Genomic DNA, 21,773 nt, shown 5'->3' with positions numbered 1-21,773 from the left:
GGTTGTTCAACTGATAGACACTTGAATTGATTGGAAATGCCAATCTCCAAGACCACATTGTTAGTTCTTCGGTATCAACATAGTCTTCACTGAGTGCCCACTGGCTAGGGTGCACCACATAAAGGGTCTGTTCCTATTATTGTCTGTCTCAAAAAAGTGTCTTCTTTCCACGGGCTCAAAATTCTACTCATGACCTAGTAGCTGCCCGTTGGCTGAAACTGCTAAGCCCAACTGTTTATGACAAGCAGAAGCAAAAACCCTGAGCAGCACGTTGGCCAGAAGGCCTGTGGAGTGGGGTCCTGAATGAGCACCCAAAAAGGCCAGGGAAAGGCTGGAGACATTACGGTGAGAAGATGAAGGGTTAACTAGACAGAAATGAAAGATTTGAGGCTTTACCCCATAGCAAACGCAGACAAATTTCTTTCCCTTTTATTTTAACAGTTTATTATATCCACTATTATCATTTCTTCATCAGAAATACAGGTTAAAAAAACTGACAATCTCCTCCTATGGAGATAAGATTTGAAAAAAAATGTTTATTTGCAATAGATGAATAATTTCAAATACATACACACATATCTATTATGTTGTGTGTATTTTTAACATGACTTGTGATTTCCTGAAATGGGTTTACACAGAGAAAGTACTGGCTAATTTCATCACTATAGAGTCAAAGCTATTATAAATTACTAATCATCTAAACTGACAGGGACTTTTTAAAAAAATTTTATTATGTTATATTAATCACCATTCATTACATCATTAGTTTTTGATGTAGTGTTCCATGATTCATTGTTTACGTATAACACCCAGTGCTCCATTCAATACATACCCTCTTTAATACCCATCACCAGGCTAACCCATCCCCCTACCCCCTTCCCTCTAGAACCCTCAGTTTGTTTCTCAGAGTCCACAGTTTCTCATGGTTTGTCTCCCCCTCCGATTCCCCCCCTTCATTTTACCCTTCCTACTATCTTCTTCTTTATTTTAACTTACAATGTAAGGTCTGTGATTCAACAGTCTTACACAATTCACAGCGCTCACCATAGCACATACCCTCCCCAATGTCTATCACCCAGCCACCCCATCCCTCCCACCCCCCACCACTCCAGCAACCCTCAGTTTGTTTCCTGAGATTAAGAGTTCCTCATATCTGTGAGGTCATATAATACATGTCTTTCTCTGATTGACTTATTTTGCTCAGCATAATACCCTCCAGTTCCACCCATGTCATTGCAAATGGCAAGATTTCATTCCTTTTGATGGCTGCATAATATTCCATTGTATATATACCACAACTTCTTTATCTGGTCATCTGTCGATGGACATCTTGGCTCTTTCCATAGTTTGGCTATCGTGGACATTGCTATAAACATCGGGGTGCACATACCCTTTCGGATCACTACATTTGTATCTTTGGGGTAAATACCCAGTAGTGCAATTTGCTGGGTCGTAGGGTTGCTCTATTTTCAACTTTTAGAGAAACCTCCATACTGTTTTTCAGAGTAGCTGCACCAGCTTGCATTCTCACCAACAGTGTAGGAGGGTTCCCCTTTCTCTTCATCCCTGCCAATATCTGTTGTTTCCTGACTTGTTAATTTTAGCCATTCTGACTGGTGTGAGGTGGTATCTCATTGAGGTTTTGATTTGGATTTCCTGATGCTGAGCGATGTTGAGCACTTTTTCATGTTTGATGGGGACTTTTTGATTTTGGAATGAGCTATGCAATTTCTTTTTTTACAGTTTTTGCCAGCAGATTTTTTTTTTTTAAAGAGCAGGTCATTTTTTTTTTAAAGATTTTATTTATTTATTGACAGAGAGAAAGAGAGCACAAGCAGGGGGAGCAGCAGGAAGAGGAAGAGAAAGAAGCAGGCTCCCCACTGAGCAGGGATCCTAATGTGGGGCTTGATCCCAGGACCCTGAGATCATGACCTGAGCCAAAGGCAGATGCTTAACCGACTGAGCCACCCAGGTGCCCTGCCAGCAGATTTATTTCTCAACTTTTGATCTAGCTAATATTCATGTGAGTAGTTAATAGATTTGCTTTTCATGAATACATACAAAACTCTAAGGGCACAGGGGAAAGCCTGAGAGTATGCCAAGAAGGGAGACACAAGAACCAATGTAGGACTTCCAAACCATCAGCCATCTAAACAGATCATCACAGGCGGTCAGCATGTCCAACTGTGGTCTGCGTTTATGCTTAGAACTCTGATGTGAGAAATCTCCTTACTTAAAAAAAAAAAAAGCTTTATTGAGATATCATTAACATACTATAAAATTTGCCCATTTAAAGTGGACAATTCAATGTTTCTTTTAGTATATTCACAGGGTTTTGTAGAACATTTCATACGCCCCAAAAGAAACTTCACTAACCATCCCTCCCCATACCTCTCTCCCCTCAACCCCAGACACAGCTAATCTACTTTCAGATCCTATATATTTGCCAATTCTGGACATTTCATATAAATCAAATCATAAAATATATAGCCTTTTGTGACTGTCTTCTTTCACTTAGCATAATATTTTCAAGGTTCATCCATGGTACAGCGTATATCAGTGCTTCATTTCTTTTTACTGCCAAATAATATCCCATTGTAATATTCACTATTACTATCCACTCAGCTGATGGACATTTGAGTTGTTTCCATCTTTTAGATATTATGAATAGTGCTGCCATGACCACATGTGTACAAGTGTTTGTGTGGGTGCACGCTTTTACTTTCTCTTCAGTATAAAGCTAGGAAGGAGTTCCTGGGTCCCATAGTAACTCTAGGTTTAACCCTGGGAGGAGATGCCTAACTGTTTTCCAAAGTGGTTGCACTATTCCACATTACCACCAGCAGTGTGACAGTTTCACAAGTTCTCCTCATCTCCTCCAACACTTGTTATATTACCTGTTTTTTTCCTCTACAGCCATCCTAGTGTGCATGTCTCTTTGTGGTTTTGATTTACATTTCCATGATGGCTCATCATGTGGAGCATCTTTTCAGATGTTTATTGGCCATTCTGCTTACTTTCTTAAGACCATTCTTCATTTCCTCCCCACAAAGACACAAGAATATTACCTAATTTCTTCTGTATGTCCTATATTAAAATACATATTCTTAAATTTCTTCAGTACTGATCTCCATTCTTGGTTCCCTCCAGTACACATACATACACACTCAGCACATGCTTTCACAAATGATTCCTTTTAAAATTGAGTTTGATGCCTTATCACACAGTTGCTTCTAAATCTTAACCAGACTTCAGCAGCAAAACCAAGTAAGTTAATTGTTATTTGTCAAATATAATAACTCCCGACATGTCTTGGTCTAAACTTTGCCATCAGTTTCAAATCTGTTGTAGAGACGATCTCTTCCATCTTTACTTCTCATGACTAGGTTCTGATTATCCATTATTTACTTTAGAATCCCAAACTTTTAAGAAGCATTTCTCATTTCTCTAAAGATTCACTCCCACTAATGGGAACAGGGGTGGTGTCTGAGAGTGGAATCCTGAGGCCGAGCAGGTGGAATTCCTTTGCTCGAAGAGGTCAGAATCAGCATGGAGAATATCACAGTGGGAATGAACTCTGGGGAGCCTCTGACTTCTTAAATTTTTCACTATCTTAAAAATCCAGGTTCTAGCAGAAGCCTACACAAACCTAAGAATTGGTTAATTTGACATTATTCAAATCTAACAGATCTAGACCTCCTCCTCTAGCAGATTATAATCATCACGTTGTTTGAGAATATCCTAATGAAACTTAAAGTGACCCCTTCAAAATACCATCTTGCTTGTAAAGAAACAGCTTGTATTTCAGCCCATATAAGCTATGGATGTTTTTTTAATAGGTAATTTAAAATATCTATTCCATGGAGTTTATTTTGATCCAAAATAGTTTTATACAAACTTTGCTAAGACATATACAAACATGCTAAGACAAAAAACATTTTTAGCAAATGCTTAAGAGAAACTAGTAACTGCTCAGATGACTTTACAAGCCTCTACAAATCTACTGGAAGGTACCACAATGTTTAAATCCTTTTCAAAGCAAAAAATGTCTTTGGACAAGCTACTTTCTTGGCTCTTGGTCCTGATTCTCTGATGGGGAGTCGGAACCAGAAACCCTGAGGGTGAGTTTCTTCCATTCTTGAACATGAGGCTTTTGAGAAAGGATTTTCCAAGATTAAAAAACATGTCTTGGAACATGGCAAGATCAAGAAGAAATGCAAAGATCTTTTCCATCTAATGTTCACCTTATGATTTTACATCATTCTTGGAGAACTAAGTTCTGGAAAATGAATTTCCTGATAGCCAAGGATTCACAGCTTTCCCCAACCTTGCCTTTGTACATCATTTTAGGAGAGAAAGGGAAAGTTTGCATTCTTGATCTCTAACATCCTGGTTAACAGGAGCTTGTCAATACCTGAGATGAGATTTAGAGTTTCCTGACCCTCTACAACCGGTACAGGCCGCAACCTGCGAATAGCAAGTTTGTGTAGGTATACCTCCCAAGTATATATTCAACACCCCCACTTCCCCTCATCTCTGTCACCTTCCCCCTGGTCCACAGCATCACATCTTTCACCTGGGCCACTATACTAACTTCCTAAATTGTTTCTCAATACCATTGCCCAATCTACTACCCATTTGAGTCAACAGTCTTTTCATTACATGAATCACATCAAGTTATTCCCTTTTTAAAAATCCCTTTGATGATTTTTCAATTGCATGTGCAGAGAAGTCAATCTCTTACCATGATCTACAAGAGCCTGAATGATCAGGCCCCTGTCTATTTCATCATATTCATCTCAACGCCTTCATCTTTCTTAGAGTGCACCCCATCTTTTCTGTCATGTTGTCTTGAACTTCCTACATCTCTTCCTGGCAGACTCACATACATGTTGCCCCTTAACATAGTTGCTCCTTCAAATTCTTTAAGTGTCAGCATAAATACTGCTTCTTCAGAAAGGCCTCCTCTGACCACGCTTTCTAAGTGAAACTCTTCTGGTTTTTGCTTGGCAAAAATGGTTCACTATTTTCCTCACAGTACTAATTTCAACCTATAATTTAAAACTGTGTTTATTTTTTTATTGTCTACTTCTCTCACTAAAGGGTAAGAACCATATGGCCCGAAAATATGGCCAGTACAACAGTAGGACATAAGTAATTTTGAATGAATTAATAAATAAATGAATTATCTATTATGTCTTAATACATATCAATTACTCCTTTAATGAATGTAGATCACATTCCCTACACATTCTCAGGTTCCATTCACCACAATTCCATTGTCATTTGTTGTGCCGAAGCTTCTGCTATAGAAAGTCAGAAGTAGGAAGAGAATTTCTTTATGTGTTGTTTCTCTAGACATTGATGCCTCAGTTAAAGGGGTAAATGGTTGGCTAAATTCATTTAATGCTGCAATGCAACAATGCAGTCCAAGAGGCAAGTTCACCTAGGTATCCAACAAATACATTATTACATAACAATAAAGCTTCCTTCTTTATCTCCATTCTTTAGATTTATTTTCAATCCCTTTGAAAATGGTCGCTTCCTTCTACCCTAATAACATCCTACTTAAATCTGAACATACAGCTCACTCAAATATAAATTATGGAAACAGGAATGTTAACATGGCATGATGTGCTTTCCAATTTAATGCATAATCTTCTAAAGCCAAGCATTCAAATCCTTTTCCCCTAATTGCAGATTTCAGCTGGGCAGAAACTAGACTTGATTGCCACATGCTTGCGCAATTAGAGGAGTAGTTATCCTTTCTCCTGGGTCATCAAAGACTACCTGTCTCAAAATAAAATAAACCAGTAAATTAAGTTAGACAACACTTTAAACATAACCCTTACTAATGTCACAACTGATTTATTAAATTAAAATGTCTTAAGTCAACTAAAAATAAAATTCCAATAGGCCACACTGCACACTATGGGGTTGCCAGAGCCACATCATCTTGCCTAGAATGCCCTTACCTCCCTGGACCGCCTGCGAAAATCCTACTCCAACTCCAAACTCCTTGTCAAAGGTCCTCTGGACAGAATTAATCCTTCACTCCTGTCCCAGGGCTCTCCCATTGCATATAACACCATACTTGGGCCAGGCTGTTAGTTCAACGAAGACAGGACCTTCACCAAATGGACTTGAATGTCTCCTGTGCATAATAAAAGCTCCATATGGAAGGTGAGAATAGTTACAAATAACCTCACATAATTATACAGCTGAAGACTGCTGAAAAACTGAAGTCTGCTTATAACAGAGCAAAAGTGAGAAGTGGAGTTGTTTTGGGCCCCCCTGTCTTCTCCCAGGACCACAAGCCCACCAGGGTCAAAAAGCACATGTATTCCCAATCAATCCATACTTCTTTCCTCTAATTAATATAGCTCTTATTGTCCAAGCTCCATAGGGTTCATTGGTGGCTAGGAGATACTGATGCTCCTACTGTCTTCCTGAAAATAAAAGAGCTGAGGACTGCCCACTTCCCGACCTATTAACACTGGTGCTCTGTGAGCCCTTTGGGGAGATGTTTGGCAGAGATGTTTGGCAGATGTTTGGTTTATGCCCCCATCTTCTGGATATAGCCAAGCTCATTTTTTTAAACATTTTTCATATGTTTTGGGTTTGCTCAGTGATAACAAGTCTAGATTTCTTTTTTGAGAAGGATTTCTTAACAATTGCATATGCCTAGTGGCAAGTACATGAAAAAACACTTTTTCTGACTCATGACAAAACCAATGGGTCAGTTGTCTAAAAGCATCAAAACGGGAATTCCTTTGTATATCATGATGTAAATAATAGAGGGATGGACCGTGTGAACATTCTCAAACAAGTTTGCCCTTGGCTTCATAATCAAGACATTTTACCTACCCACAAAGTAACTGAGTCATAGAAATGCCTTGTATCCACTGAATATGTTAAGATGCTTAACATGCCTTATCGATATGTTGTTACATTTGTAGGTAGCCATGATCAGGATATCATTTATATTAAATGATGGAGGAAGAGCCAGTGAGCATTTGGCATGTAGACACTGTTATATACTCTATATTATCTCATTTAGTCTACACAATAACGCTGCAAGAGAGGTATTACTATCTCCATTTTGCAGTTTAGGAAACTATGACTTTCTATGACTAGGCTGGTAAGTGGAAGAGCTAACTCAAAAATCCTCATGTTTTCCAAACCACAACAATTAGAAAGAGAGCAGACCGTTTTAATTCCTTTCATGGATGTGTAGGAATTCACCAATTCAAGAAATATATGTACTCAATCATAGGAGTCATCAGGACAAAGCCAGAAAACACAAAGTTACCACGACCCTATAATCAGAACCAAATAGAAATGATGGGATAAGAAATACTTTTACAGGATTTGCAACCTTAAAGATAGTCAATCTGTGAATTCCAAATTAGACCAAGGAACATCATGAAACCACCATTCAGGTTTTTTCTACCATGCTAAGACATTCTGCTAATTACGCAGGTAAAGGCTTAATAAATTTGGGGTAGTAATATTATTATTTACTTTTGTTGGAAACTGTTCTTCCCTAATTCCAGTGACTGCTACAAAGGGGACTGTCAATTATGGAAGCCCTCCTCTCTGGCTGCACAACTGGGTTTGTGAACTGCTGAACTAACTATGGTACCCCACACCTCTGGCCACAGTGCCTGATCCAGAACTGGGCATAACTCATCCAGAGTTCTTTCTCAGAATGTTTCTAGGTGGTGGAGAGTGCTCTCTCCTACTGGGTTGTGAGAATGGGAGCCATGGCTGTGACCAATGGCCGTGGGTCCACCCTTAAAGGAATAGCCTGACTTGGAAACTAGACAAAACCACAGAGGAGAGTGGTGGTAGGGAGATGAGAGGGGGAGAGAGTGAGAGCATGAGAATAGAGTGAGAGAAAGAGAGAGGGGGAGAAGAAGAGGAAGGAGGAGGAAGTGGAGGAGAAAGGAGGACATTTAGAAAGACAGATAGTGAGAGACAGCATGGACGCACCCGACTAACCCCCACAGACTGCAGTTAGAATTTTTGTATTCAGACAATCCACATGCAAGTTCCATCCCTGCCCTTCTGTGCTTTGACTGTCTAAACAATGCCATTCTTTTTGCTTAAGGTATTTGGAATTTTTTTTATTATTATTCCTTACAATGATAAGCTTAAGCTATGTAGGAAAGCATGTTCATTACTTCATAAGCTAAGTTCTTATTCCCATGTCTGGGAGAAATGCAGTGACGTAACAAGTCAAATCAGCAAATATTTATGGAGACCAGAAGGATGAAAAGGCACTGTGGCTTAGTGACAGTGAGAGCTACATCAGAAATGAACACGCAAACATCTCACTGGGAAATAAAGACTAAAATGCAAATATCAAAATTGTTATGGTATAAAATAAAAACAGACACATTATTAGGCATCATCATAGTATAAAACCGACTAAACAAAATACGCAGATAATAAATACAGAGTACAGAGAAAGGAACAATCAGGTCGGGGATGCAGATACCCATTTTAGGTATCTGTAGTGCTATGTGAAGTTCTACTCAGATCATCACAGATTGTACCAGAAGTTGAACACATTTAACTGACCACATCCCGCTTCCTATCGATGTCTGAGGGTACGAAGCATTCCTAAAATACCCTTCCATTTACCTACAGAAAATATGATACAAAGCTTACACTAGGGCAAGGCTGCCTTATGGGTGTGGTTTGTGCACTTTTGGAAGGGCTCTGTACTTGCTGCCTTGAAATTGTTTAATAATTTTTTAACAAGGGGCGCCCCACATTTTCATTTTGCACTGTTTCCTGGAAATGGTGTCACTGGCCCTACGCTAAGGAAAGGGACAAAGTTTTTCTACAAATGAGTCAGACCAATGGTCTTGCTTATCAGAGCAGCCTATCTGCTGGGAGGTGTAACAAATTTCAGAAGTTAAAGGGCAGAGAAGCACAGGCTCACCTGCCACACAGTCCTCCTTAGCCCTTTGTTAAAAGCAAATGATACTGAACGATGGGAAGTCTGCAGTGAAGGGCACTTGTAATCTGCCAATTCACAACACCGCCACCAAGGGGTGAGCAAAGTCACCAAAGGTTGCGTCAAAAAGCAGAATCACCACGGGTTGAGTCAAAAAAGCCACAGTATAGTCCTAGAACATGACAAGCACAGGATGAAGTATAAAAGCAGCATCTGGTTGATTTTACGAGATACCCAGTGAAGAAAAGCTAGTTTTGGTCATGTTAAACGCATAAAATATCATGGAATAGTGGCTTGGTATCAAAGTGTTACCCTAGAGACACAACTCTACTCATGGAGCACAGGCTGGATGAGACTGAGTCTCACTGGGGAGCTGTGCAACTGAATTAGTCAGTCTCAACAGCTCCCCTGTGATGACATCTCACCAGCTCATGTACACATGCACCAAGTAAAGGAAAACTACGAGAAAAGTGTCCACCCACCTTCTTGTCCCAGGACTTCCCAAGGAACCACCACAGGAACACGCCAGCCTTCTGCTATGATTTACGTACTTCCCTGATGTGCCATCAGAACAGTTACTCCAAAACTACAGCGCCAGCAGTTCTGTCTTGTTCACGCCTATCTCTTCTCACTTCCACTCTCATTTAGGACTCTAGCCCCTGCCACCAAGCTGTACGTGGTGAAATACTCATCTGTCAAGGGAACCTGGATGGCTCGAGTCGGTTGAGCATCTGACTCTTGATTTCGGCTCAGGTCATGATCTCAGGGTGGTGAGATCGAGCCCTGTGTCAGGCTCTGGGCTCAGTGTGGAGTCTGCTTATCCTTCTCCCTCTGCTTTTCCCCCTGCTCTCTCTCTCAATTAAATGAATGAATGAATGCATGAATGAATGAATGAATGAATATCTTAGAAGAAAAAGAAATAGTCATCTGTCAGATTTGTGCATTTGTGTGACTGAGTTATCGGCCCTTTTCCAGGGGAATAAGTCGAGATTAGAGATGAAAAAGGCCCATGGAGAGGGACCAGTGAGGGACATAAAGGGACGTTGTAGGTAATGTGCTGAAGTCAAAAAAAGGTTCCTCTTTACAATTTTCCAAACTGACGGTCCTTGCTTGGTAAAAAAAATTTTTTAAAGGTAATATATAGTTAAGTTTGAAGGACATAAATGACAATGTAAGTGTGCTTGTATTTCAGTAATTATCTCTCCTATCTCACCTGCATAGACTTTTGACTAAAACTGCATCTTTTAGGTTAACCCATAATGATGCACTTTGGAGTAGAATACTCTTATTGTCTTTAGAGTGGATATTTAAAGTATTTTCCCTTCTGTTCAGACCACTCTCTTTTTCCATCTACTATTCACTGAGGTATAAAGTTTTTTCTTTGAAAACACCATGGAATCTAACTAATTAATTGTATGAGTTAGCACTCATAACACAGTCTATGTGCTCAAAAAAAGCCAGCAATTAATTTCAACTGATTTAAGGATGTGTCCTATCAGAATATAGTTACAAATGAAAACTAGGTGCATAATCATGGTTTTGTATGTAAGGAAGACAATAAGCAGAAACTGTGGAATTTTGTGGTATGACAAAGTCCCTTAGGAGGCAAGTGTTCTAAAGATCTAAAGCAAAGTCATTGTTAGTGCAAGGATGTTGGAAAGTATACTAATTGGTTCAGTTTTAGCATTTGGTTTATAGTGCTGATTGTGTTTCGTTTCATTCTCCCAGTAGACTCAGCTATTTGGGGCTCCTGTCCTGGGAGGGCTAGCTTTCCTCCTGAATTAATATTTAATGTGCCTCTATGGAATTTCATAATCAGTGACAAAGACTTTATTTCATATATTAAGAGAAAAAATTTCCCTTCATTCCCGAAAAAGATTTACTTTAGGAAATGTGGTGTAATTCTATAAGAATCCTGAAAGATCTTTTAAAAAAATATTGATCATCTGTTTCTTGGTGACATCAGCCAGAAACTTTAATACAAATGGTGAAATTTGGACAATATCTCATGAATTGAGCAAAAACAAGACAAAACACAAGCGATTTATCTTACCTTTATATAGTCTTTGCTATTGGCCTTTTGAGGTGAGTAGGTTTATCATCTCAGCAGGGTTGTTCCACTCAACTTACATGCTCTGCTTTTTTTGGGGTTTCCTCATCACAGAAGTTGTTTTACCAGATGGTGGTCCTGGCAAACCATTTTCCCAGCTGTTCTCTGTAGCATCATAGCCTCTGTGCCAACCCTTCTTATTCAAACTCCAAATTTTGTCAGTTCTCAGCACCCTGTTAGACTTGATATCCCAGGTTGAGGGCCATCTAATTATTCATTCAGGCTATAAAAGTTGGCAACCCCAGTGGTGTCACACCTAATAAAATACCAATTTTAAAATGCCATTGTGCAAATGAAAAAAACCTACCTTTCTTGTAGAATGAGTTTGTTCTCTTTCTTCCAAAAATCTTTAAAGTCAGAGCTGAATTCATGCCAGATACTGAAGAAAACATTTGGGGACACCTCCTTCTCTCCAATTTTTGGTTTCATGAAGAAATAGGCTGTAGTCTCCAAAAAGCTGTCAAAGCGCACACACACGAGCATAAAAGCTATGATTACTTTCCAATATGGGATATTCTTTCTCCATCCAAACGGTGATTTCATTTATACACAGTTATTATTACTAAGAAGACTCAAACTCTTCAAGCATCAACAGTAGTCATTTATGGTTTCATGTTAGAGTTTTGGATACAGATAGTGCAGCTGATAAGAATCCTCCATATACTGATAACTATCCTTGGTCCAATTCCATTTTCAAAGTTAATCACTAAGTGCCTGACATATTTCAGAGATAAATCTGAGTCAAGTTGGGACATATTGTAAGTAGCAGGTCTATAATTTTTTTCTACACTCTAAAGAAATGAAATATTAGCCATTTGTCCCCAAACTACTACGTATTCTCTATGTATTTTATATTGCTTACATACAGTTTGGTTTCCTACATTGCTAAGAAGAAAAGAAAAAAGCGAGTCCCAGGACATGGTGACAAAGTCTCTCATCAGATCATGGCAATATCATTGAGTGGATACCAATATGGCAGCCAGCCCTGTGACAGTAGACTGATCGTGTCAGTCTTTAGAAGGTGCTGCTTCATAATACAACTACATGAAGCTCAGGAGAGTTTCAGAAGGCCTAGTTGACAAAGAACATACAACTGGTAAATGGTAGCTTTATGACTCAACAAAAGTCTTCCATTCCCATAAAAAATGCCCTGAAAAGGACCTAGGCCAATAAAACTGGTAATGTCATAGTGAGGACACCTGGGCTGCTAGTCAGCGTATGGCCAGAGTTGCTGCAAAAAGGAGTGACATTCCAATAACCTTTGCCCACCCTCCTCCCTTTTTTTTCCCACCCTGGCAGGGGGCCAGCACTTTTGCTGCTACACAAAGCTCAAGTTTGATTGACTCTGAAATAAAAATTTCTAAGGCAACTTGATTTTGCCATATTGCATTGGTTGATTAAAAATATGTGTTCACACATACGTACATTAACACACATCTGTGTATGTATTCAGTTTGTCATATAGCTGATTTCAAATCCTTATCCTGAAAAATATATGAAAAAATCTCATTGAGATGAGCATTAATAAAATGAGATATGTAGGGTGAACATGCTCAGAAGGTAAAGGAGACTGAGCATCACACACAAAATAAAGAATTCACAGCCACCCTGACTATGACCAATGGGCTAGTCTGTTCTGTTTTTAAACTCGCCTCACGGTAGTCTCTAAGCAGTAAGATTCCCAGGGACACCAGTTTTTAGATTCTGGGGAGAGATGACAGCACGTATTTGACCAAATGTGTAGCTCCTGGGAATTATGTATTTCTCCCTAGTTAGCCTAGTAGGAAAAATGACACAGTAAAGTCAGTCAATCCTGAGAGAGAGTCAGGCTGTTAAGTGGATATGGTATGTGAGAATCTGGCTGCCCTGAGCTATTGTAAGGACATCAAAATTCATCCACAGAAAGTGTTGATGGGGTGAGGACTGCCAGGAGAGTAGATGTCAGGGAGCACGAACTGTCTAAGACATATCTAGGTCATATTTTATTAAAACTGATAAAGCATACACATATTTACCTCCTGAGAAAACCGGTCATTCTCCTTATAAGCCTAAAGACAATTTATGACCTGTATGGCAGAAATCAGGTCTCAAATCCTTGACTACCCATTCATTCTTTTCCATCATTTCCTGGTATTTATGCTTCGTAAATTGATCATTACAGACCAAGCCAGTTTGTTTGGGCAGACATATCTAAGTTGTAATAATTGGTTCATCTCTTTAGCCACTTACAACATTTTGAAAGTTCTATCATGAGACAGCATGGTTTAAAGGAGAGAATATAGGACTCAGAATCATAAACAATTGAATTCCAAAAAAATAACTTCCAAAGTGTTTGTTAAATGCTTCAACACAAAACAAATTTATTTTGTATTGCATATTATTTTCCATTATATATACTGTGTATTCTATATTATGAAATATGAATACTTACTAAAAATTTTCTCTAAACTGTAAATAATCCAATTGAGGCTGATTTATTAAAAATCATTCATGTGACCTTGTTCCCTGCAGACATTTTTGAATTATTGGCATGCATAGAGGTTTCTGATACTGGTAGTAATTATTCTAATTATTGAATAATTTCCCCTTGGCTTTGTCATAAATTGCCTACAGAGCTTTAAGAAGGCAGTGACTTTTGAGTTTCAGTTTTGAGCTTTTCAGTTTCTTCATCTATAAAGTGGAGGATATGTCTGCTTTTCAAGGTTATCATAAAGATTCAATGAAAAGTACTCGCATGTTATAAACTAAAATAGCAATATATGTATTAACTTTATAAGAAGCAAGCATTTTTCACTAAAAAATGCTCTCTGTGCAAAACTTAGTGAATTTGTGAGACATACAAGTATCCTACAATTGAACCGCAGACAATGTGTGAAACTGCTGAACAGCACGATTCTCAATGATGATGAGCTATGTATGTAGCCATTTCTTTGGAAATGGCCATGGGGAAAGAATGTGTCTCCTAAGAATGACACATAAAGTGAAGAATTATCTGAGGATCACGAATGCTGTCCCAACTGTATTCAACCACCCCACTCCCTAGAATAAAGCATAAGCACTTTTCAAAGATAACCAAATAAATGATAGGCAATAATTTCTAAAAGTTATCAAGGTACCTTGTATGCCAGAGGCATTTTTGGTTATATAATCCTGTCCGGTATTCGGTGGCATTCAGCTAATGAAAGATACCCATTTACATGGGGGGGGGGGTGGAAGGAATAGGTTCCATTCTTTCTGAATTATCCTTTTTTTTTTTCCCCTAAGTCAGAATCCAGGAGGGTCCCATCCACCAAACAGCAACACAGAACACAAAAGGGGGCAGGCATTTTATCAAGGACCTTCCTCACTACTGGCTGTTCTGTGAGACTCTTGAAATGACCTTGACACACTAGGAGCCAGTAGTGAAAAGAACTGCAGTTCTAACACAAAGAAAATGCAGCCATCATAGCAAGAGACAACTCCAGAGGTCACCAAATAATCAAGACCCTGTAATCAGGATTCCTAAGTAGACCTCTCTGGAAAAGATCAGTCCTACACTTCTTTTACTACAAACATGAAATAGTACACATATACTGCTCGGCAACACAATCAAGGTAGCCCCAGAGTTCTGAAAAGATAGCTCCAGCAGAATTGTTTTGAAATCTCTCTGAATCCCCACATAAAAACAGAGAGAACAACTGAGATATGAAAAACCAAAGCTAATAGAAAAATATCTGCAAAAACACTGTGTCCAGTATCACCACACACCTCAAAATGCAAACAGGGGAGACAAATCATTGACAACACAAAACCCAAGTAGTAATATTGTGTGCATAGGAGGAGGCAAAGGAAAGCAACAGGGGGGCTTCCCTAAAAACAGAAGAACCCCTGAATCACAAACAGGCACCCCTGAAAATTGTGTAAGGGATATCTGAGAAGCGCAGCTGAAACTGGACGGGGTTTTATACACTCTAACGCATGCAAGAGGAGAAAAGATCTGCAGTAAGTTCTGAAAAGGCTGGGAGCAGTCTGAATATATGAAGTGTTAGTACTAACCAAATGTGCAGGCTGTATGAGGTCATTTTTGTTTTTTTCTTTTTTATCACTGTGCACAAGCAACAGAAGAGAAAGCTCTAGAGCAGTAAAGCTTCAAACAGACTAAAAGCGAAAACATAAAATATCAAAATATATGGGAGCAGATAAAGCAGTGCTTAGATATTTGGAACTTTAAAATACCTATAATTAAAAAAATAAAGGTGTAAAAAGAATAATATAGGCATCTAACTCAAGAAACTAAAGAAGAGCAAATTGAACTTGACTAACAGAAGAATGGAAATAATACAAAGAACACAAAACAAAGAAATGGAAAACAAACCTTACAGAAAATTAGCAAGATCATAAACTGGCTTACTGAAAAGTTTAATAAAGTTGATAACCACCTACCATAGCTGATAAAGAAAAAAAGAGAAAATGCAAATTACCCAATACCGTAGATGAAAGTAGGGTTATCATGATGGATCATACAGACCTTAAAAGTATAATATGAGACATTATCAACAATTTTACGCCAAGATGTATTAAAAAAATTGAAAGTACCTTCAGTTATTTCAATAACTGAAACTTATTTCAATAAATAAAAAATTAATTTTTTATAAACTTGTAATCAAAAATATCCCTTTTCAAATACTTGTAGTCCACATTGTTTCCCAGGTGCATTTACGAATATTTAATGGAGACATAATGCCAATTTAACACTAACTCTTTCAGAAAACACAGAGTGAGAGCACATTCTCAACTCATTTTATGAGGCCGGCATTACTCTAATGTTGATACCAAAAAATAAAAACATATGAAAGAAAAATAGAAAGGTTTATAGACCAATATCCCTTGTGAACATAAGTAGAAAATCCTTCATAAAATATTAACAAATTGAATGCAGCAATTTTAAAAATGGATATTACGTCATATACAACTGGAGTTTATGCCAATACAAAGTTGTTTTAACATCTGAAAAGCAATCAGTGTAACCTGTCACATGAGTGGAGTAAAGAAGAAAAGCCATATGATTATTTCAATAAATGAAGAAAAAAATTTGAAAAAATTCAACAGGAATTCATTATTATAAAAAGAGGAAAAAACCTTTGTAAGATAGGAATAGAAGTAAACTTACACAATTAGATAAATGACATCTGTGAAAAGCCTATAGCTAACATCATGCTCAAAATTATGCATGCTATATGATTCCATTTACATGAACTCCAAGTATATACAAAATTAATCTATGTTGATAGAAACCAAAATAATGATTGTATCTTCACAGAGGTGTGGGGTAAACAGATTGAGACAACAGAGCTGTTTTGTATCATGTTTGAATGGTAGTTACTCATTGAACTTGTTTTATTGTATAAATTATGCCTCGATTAACAAAGAAAGAATGAAAGTAAGAAAAAAAGAGAGAGATGGAAGGAGAGTGAGAAAGAAGGAACTGAAAGGAGATTGTGATTAAGTCCTTATGTTTAGTAGTTATTAAAAGAAAAAAGAAACCCGGGATAAAATAATGGGTCTACAGACCAATGAGAACATGCCAGAAACAGGCCTATAAACAGATGAAAACTGTTGGCTAATATTTTAAGACAAGCTAGAAGAAATTAATAAAATGACAGAGGCTATAATAAACACAGTTCAAAGTAGAAAAACTCAGAAATGAGGTGGTAGAATTTAGTAAAGAACTATGAAATTTAAAATATTTCACACATGAAGTCTGAACTGGAAACTCACAAGAGTTACCAAGAATAATGTATCATTTATTGATAGAAATAGAAGATAAAATGAAAGAAAAAACTTAAAATCAAAGAGAAGTGAAGAAAGTAAAGAGAAAGTTACAAATATAGAAGATAAGACATTCCCACAGGTGTGTTATAAAAGCCCCTACAAAAGATAACCAAAGCAATGGAACAGAACACATATTTTAAAATGTGATTCAGGAACATTTTTTTGAAATAAATAAAAATATTTGAAGCTACATGTTAAAATGGCATGCCAATAATCAACCCTGAGACATATTCTAGTAAAACTACTGTAGTTAAAAAATAAGAAAAAAGAAAAAAAAGATCCTTTGGTCATCATGCAAAAAAAACCCAAGTTCCTTACAAAGGAAAAAAACCCTTACTATCATCATATATTCAGATAATATGCTATGTCAGAAGACAGTGGAATAACATATTTAAGATACTAAAGACAGAAAGAGTGAACCAAATATTTTATATCTAACCAAACTGACTTTCAAATATAAAGGGCACAGGAGAACTGCTTTCAGTATGAACAAACTGAAGAAATATTGTCCTAATGTCCAATTATCGAAGAATCTACTAGAAAATAAGTTTCAGAAAGTCAAGATGACAGAAGAGACTCTGATGTAAGGATTGGCAGCTCAGGTTTCTCAACATGAGAAAGGATACAGGATGTTGGACCCTACAGTTAAGAATTCTGCCTTGAATTTGAACTGGAAGTATGAACTAACAATGTGCTTTAATTCTAGCTCTGTCTACTAACATGTCTAGTCACAGTACTAATTCAATAGCAATAAAAGTAGAACCCAGGTTTGTGATCTCCAAAGACCATTCTAAATATTGATCCCAGTGCTGCTTGAAGAAATAGCTTAATCCAGGACAGGGGGAAAAAATGTAGAAAATGAACCTGGAACGTCCTGTCAAAGAAGATAGTAAGGAAGGTTCTGTCAAAAATAACTCAGAAGTGAACTTAAAGATGGAACATTTTGTATTAGTAAGAATAATAACTGCAAAGGACTGAAATACCTAAAAATACGTTTGCTTCAATGAGCTCATCATAATGCTTAAAACTTTAAAAAATGTATTTACTTAATGTTGGAAGATGCTAGATAACCACCTCATTATTTTGAAAACCTCAAAACTAAGGAAAAAAGAACATTCATTTCCTATATGAACCATTCCACTGAATAGCTCTCTGCCAAGCGAGGAAATGTTTTTCTTTTATAACTGAGAAAAATGACAAAACTGTCACCATTTTACAATTCCTTATAAATTAATGCATCTAGACACTGATTGTCAAAGACTGGTAATATCACCAAAAAAGACAACCAAATATGATATACTTCCACTTGGTAGAACATACCACAACTTACAAAATAATTGTTAAAATACTCACACCTGAAACTAAGCATCTAGAGCTATTTACTAACCTGCAAGAAATATAGGACAGAGGATCATGTTTACCTGCATTAATAGGATAAAATCAGGAAAATCCAGACTTTGGAGAAACAGCATAGGACTGCTATGGACTGAATGTTTGTATCCAAAAATTTCATATGCTGAAGACCTAACCCTCAATGTAATGGTATTTGGAGATGGGACCTTTTGGGGATAATTAGGTTTAGATGAGGTATTGAGAGTATCCGCAATGATGAGATTAGTGCTCTTAAGAGAAGAAGAACCAGAGCTACTCCCACCTGTCTCTGACATGTGAGAACACAAGGTGACTGCTGTCTGCAAGCCAGGAAGAGGACCCTTACCAGATACCAAATCTGTTGGCACCCTGATCTTGGACATTCCAGCCTCCAGAACGGTGAGAAATAAATGTTTATTGTTTAAGCCACCCAATATAGGGTATTTTGTTATAAAAGTGAGAACTAAGACAAGAAAAAATGATCTAGTTCCCTCAATAAATACATTTAAAGGGGAAAAGAAGTGTTGGAAGAGAAATTCTTATACAGACTTAAAAGATATTATTTAATTATAATGGTTGGAATTTCTTTATATCCTGTTTCAAACATACTGTAACAAATTAAAAACATTTATAATATACATGAGCTGATTAGACTTTTGAAAAGAGACTGGGTATTTTGTAACATTAGGGATTCTTCTTATTTTTAGGGGTAAAAGTGGTTGTGTTCTTTAAAGGGGATCTTTCAGAGATACATACCAAAATGTACATGGATGAAATTACATCTGTTGGGGATTTGCTTCAGAAATACTATGGGAGGGGTAAGTTGGTAGGGGTTTAGAGGGAACCAAATTGGTGATTGTTGCAGTTGGGGGATGGCTACATGGTGGATCACTGTACATTCTTTACCTTTGCACATGTCTTAACTTTTCCATAATGAAGAATTTTCTTTTAAAGATCTTTTTAAAATTTATTTGACAGAGAGAGAGCACAAGCAGGGGGAGTGGCCGGCAGAGGGAGAGGGAGAAGCAGGCTCCCCGCTGAGCAAGGAGCTTGATGCAGGACTCGATTCCAGGACCCTGGGATCATGACCTGAGCTGAAGGCAGATGCTCAACTGACTGAGCCACCCAGGTGCCCCTGAAGAATTTTTAATTACAAATGCACACACACAAGGCTAATACAAAGAAGTAACGGCTATAAGCATCTTTTAAAATGGCATTCTAGAAATATTTTTAAAAGGCTAGAACATTGCTTGAAAGACCTCTACTGGATATTGTTTTTGACTATGAGTTATGTTCCACAGATAATCAAAACAGACAGCTTTGGTTTCCTTATTTGAAAAGGGGCCATACCACAAAATGAGAATTATATTCTTTTAAACTCCTCGTCTGTTTTTAAGGCAGTTCTCTTTCTGGGAACTGTGTGCCTAAAGAATGACTCAAAACTTGGTTCTTATTACAACTAAAAGAGGTGCTAGTAATTATCCTAAAAGAGTATTTTCTTGCCACAGGTTATGATCTATATGGAAAAGCAAATGAAATCTTTAAAACTGATATATTGTCTGTCCTTGCTATCAGTTATTTCCCATCTAAGAACAGGATTTACCCCTAGCCAAGCACTAGATAAAACCCTGCCTTTAAGCCCAACAGTTTTGGCAGCACCTACTCTGTAGAAGTTCGAGAAAAGGGCACTATCGCTTTCATTTAATTCATCAGTGAGTAGGTAGTAACTATGTACCAGATACCACAAATGGCAAGGCAAAGATATTACAGAAGAATACAATCTCGATTCAATTACTTCGGGTTAACAAATAAACAAGTCAAGGTATTGGACAAACCACTAGCCATGCTATGCCTCAGGTTTGCTGGCTCCCAGACATTTACTGGTGCTCTCAGACTTAGATCACCCTCTGAACAGCTGCTCTGTTATCAAATATATGCTTTGAAGGGTAAACTCTTCTGAGATAATGTTTAGAAAATGTTCAGATATTTGTTCTTCAACAACCTGAAAGCATGTCTAAAACAACACAAGAGAGGACTTTTTGGTATGTGCCTGGGTGCTCCAGAAATAATCCTGGTTATAGAAAAAAGGATGCATCCACAAGAGCAATCCGGGATGAGTAATCTAAAGACGGGTTGATTTTCAGGGCGCCTGGGTGGCTCAGTCAGTTAAGCGTCCACCTCTTGATTTTGACTCATGTCGTGATCTCAGGGTCGTGAGATTGAGCCTTGTATAGGGCTCCATGCTGGGCATGGAGCCTGCTTAAGATTCTCTATATATATCGCTCTGCTCCTCCCTAGGCCCCCTCCATGATGCATGCATGCACGTGCTCTCTCTCTAAAAATTAAAAAAAAAATGGGTTGATTTTCAGAGTCATCAATATCTTTACTTACCAATGTCAAAGAGACTTTCCACCCCAGTTAACATAATAGTACCACTGCATCTTTACCCACTGGCTTCTTGCTCCCAGCAATCTGGACTCACAGGCCCTGGCATTCATTTCTGCATTTTCTCATCTGCCTATAATGCTCTTCACCCAAAATCCACATGGCTGCCTCTCACCTCTTTGAGATCTTTGCTCAATCCTTACCTCCTCAAGTGAGATCATACATGAAAAGCCACAGAAAGATTGCAACACTGGACTCCTCCAATATTCCTGCTTTATTTTTCTCTAAGGCACTCACTGCCATCAGAGATAGGAGATAATTTGTCTACTTTTTTTTTTAATTTTTTTTTTTAAAGATTTTATTTATTTATTCATGAGAGACAGAGAGAGAGAGGCAGAGGGAGAAGCAGGCTCCCAAGGAGCAGGGAGCCCGATGCGGGACTCGATCCCAGGACCCTGGGACCATGACCTGAGCCGAAGGCAGACGCTTAACCATCTGAGCCACCCAGGCGCCCTGTCTACTTGTTTACTGTTGGTCTTCCCTCTCTAGAATTTATCCTCTATGAGGGACTTTTGTCTTTTATGTTCACTGCTTTATCCCTAGCATCTGAACAATGTCTAGCACATAGGAGTTGTTTAGTAAATACTTGATTTACTAAAGATTCTCTGCTCAACAATTGTGTAGATAGTTCTGGAGGAAAAACCCCTGATTTTTAGAAACTTAGTAGTAGAGAAAAATCTGTTAGGCCTGACATTAAAAAACAAGGGTTTTGAATTGGAAGGACCAAGATTTAGTTCTGACTCCACCCAAAGTGGACCTTTGCTGACTTAATTAACTTCTCTAAGCTCTGTCACCTCATTTGTAATAGGAGAATGGTGGTGCCTCCTGCCTATCAGATCCTTATGAGGATTAATGAGATCAAGTAGGTAGCATGCTTCATGGAGTTGCCAGGAACACAGTAAGATCTATAAGTGATGGTTCTATTATCACTGGCCACCACTGCTTCTTCAGCCTTCCTGGTATGTTGACAGAGTATGAAAAGACCTGGTACCTGTTCCTTGTACAGAGAAGTGAAGGAGAACAATTCCTTTCTTTCCTATACCCTTGCATAATTATGAGACAACACAG

The 21,773-nt window shown here is 38.0% G+C and overlaps 1 protein-coding gene across 1 annotated transcript in view; it reads right to left on the bottom strand.

The window, feature by feature from the left end:
• FMN2 (formin 2) overlaps nt 1–21,773 on the bottom strand; it is a 372,667-nt gene that overhangs the window by 19,435 nt on the left and 331,459 nt on the right. The window contains exon 13 of the mRNA XM_035010926.1: nt 11,386–11,535. Coding sequence (XP_034866817.1) covers nt 11,386–11,535 — 150 coding nt within the window. The remainder of the gene's footprint in view (nt 1–11,385; nt 11,536–21,773) is intronic.

Source organism: Mirounga leonina, unplaced genomic scaffold (assembly GCF_011800145.1).
Source record: "Mirounga leonina isolate KUSES-001 unplaced genomic scaffold, KU_Mleo_1.0 Mir_154, whole genome shotgun sequence".
NCBI classification, from domain to species: Eukaryota; Metazoa; Chordata; class Mammalia; order Carnivora; family Phocidae; genus Mirounga; species Mirounga leonina.
Note: the sequence above shows the minus strand (reverse complement) of the source record. Positions and strands in the feature narration are given on the sequence as shown.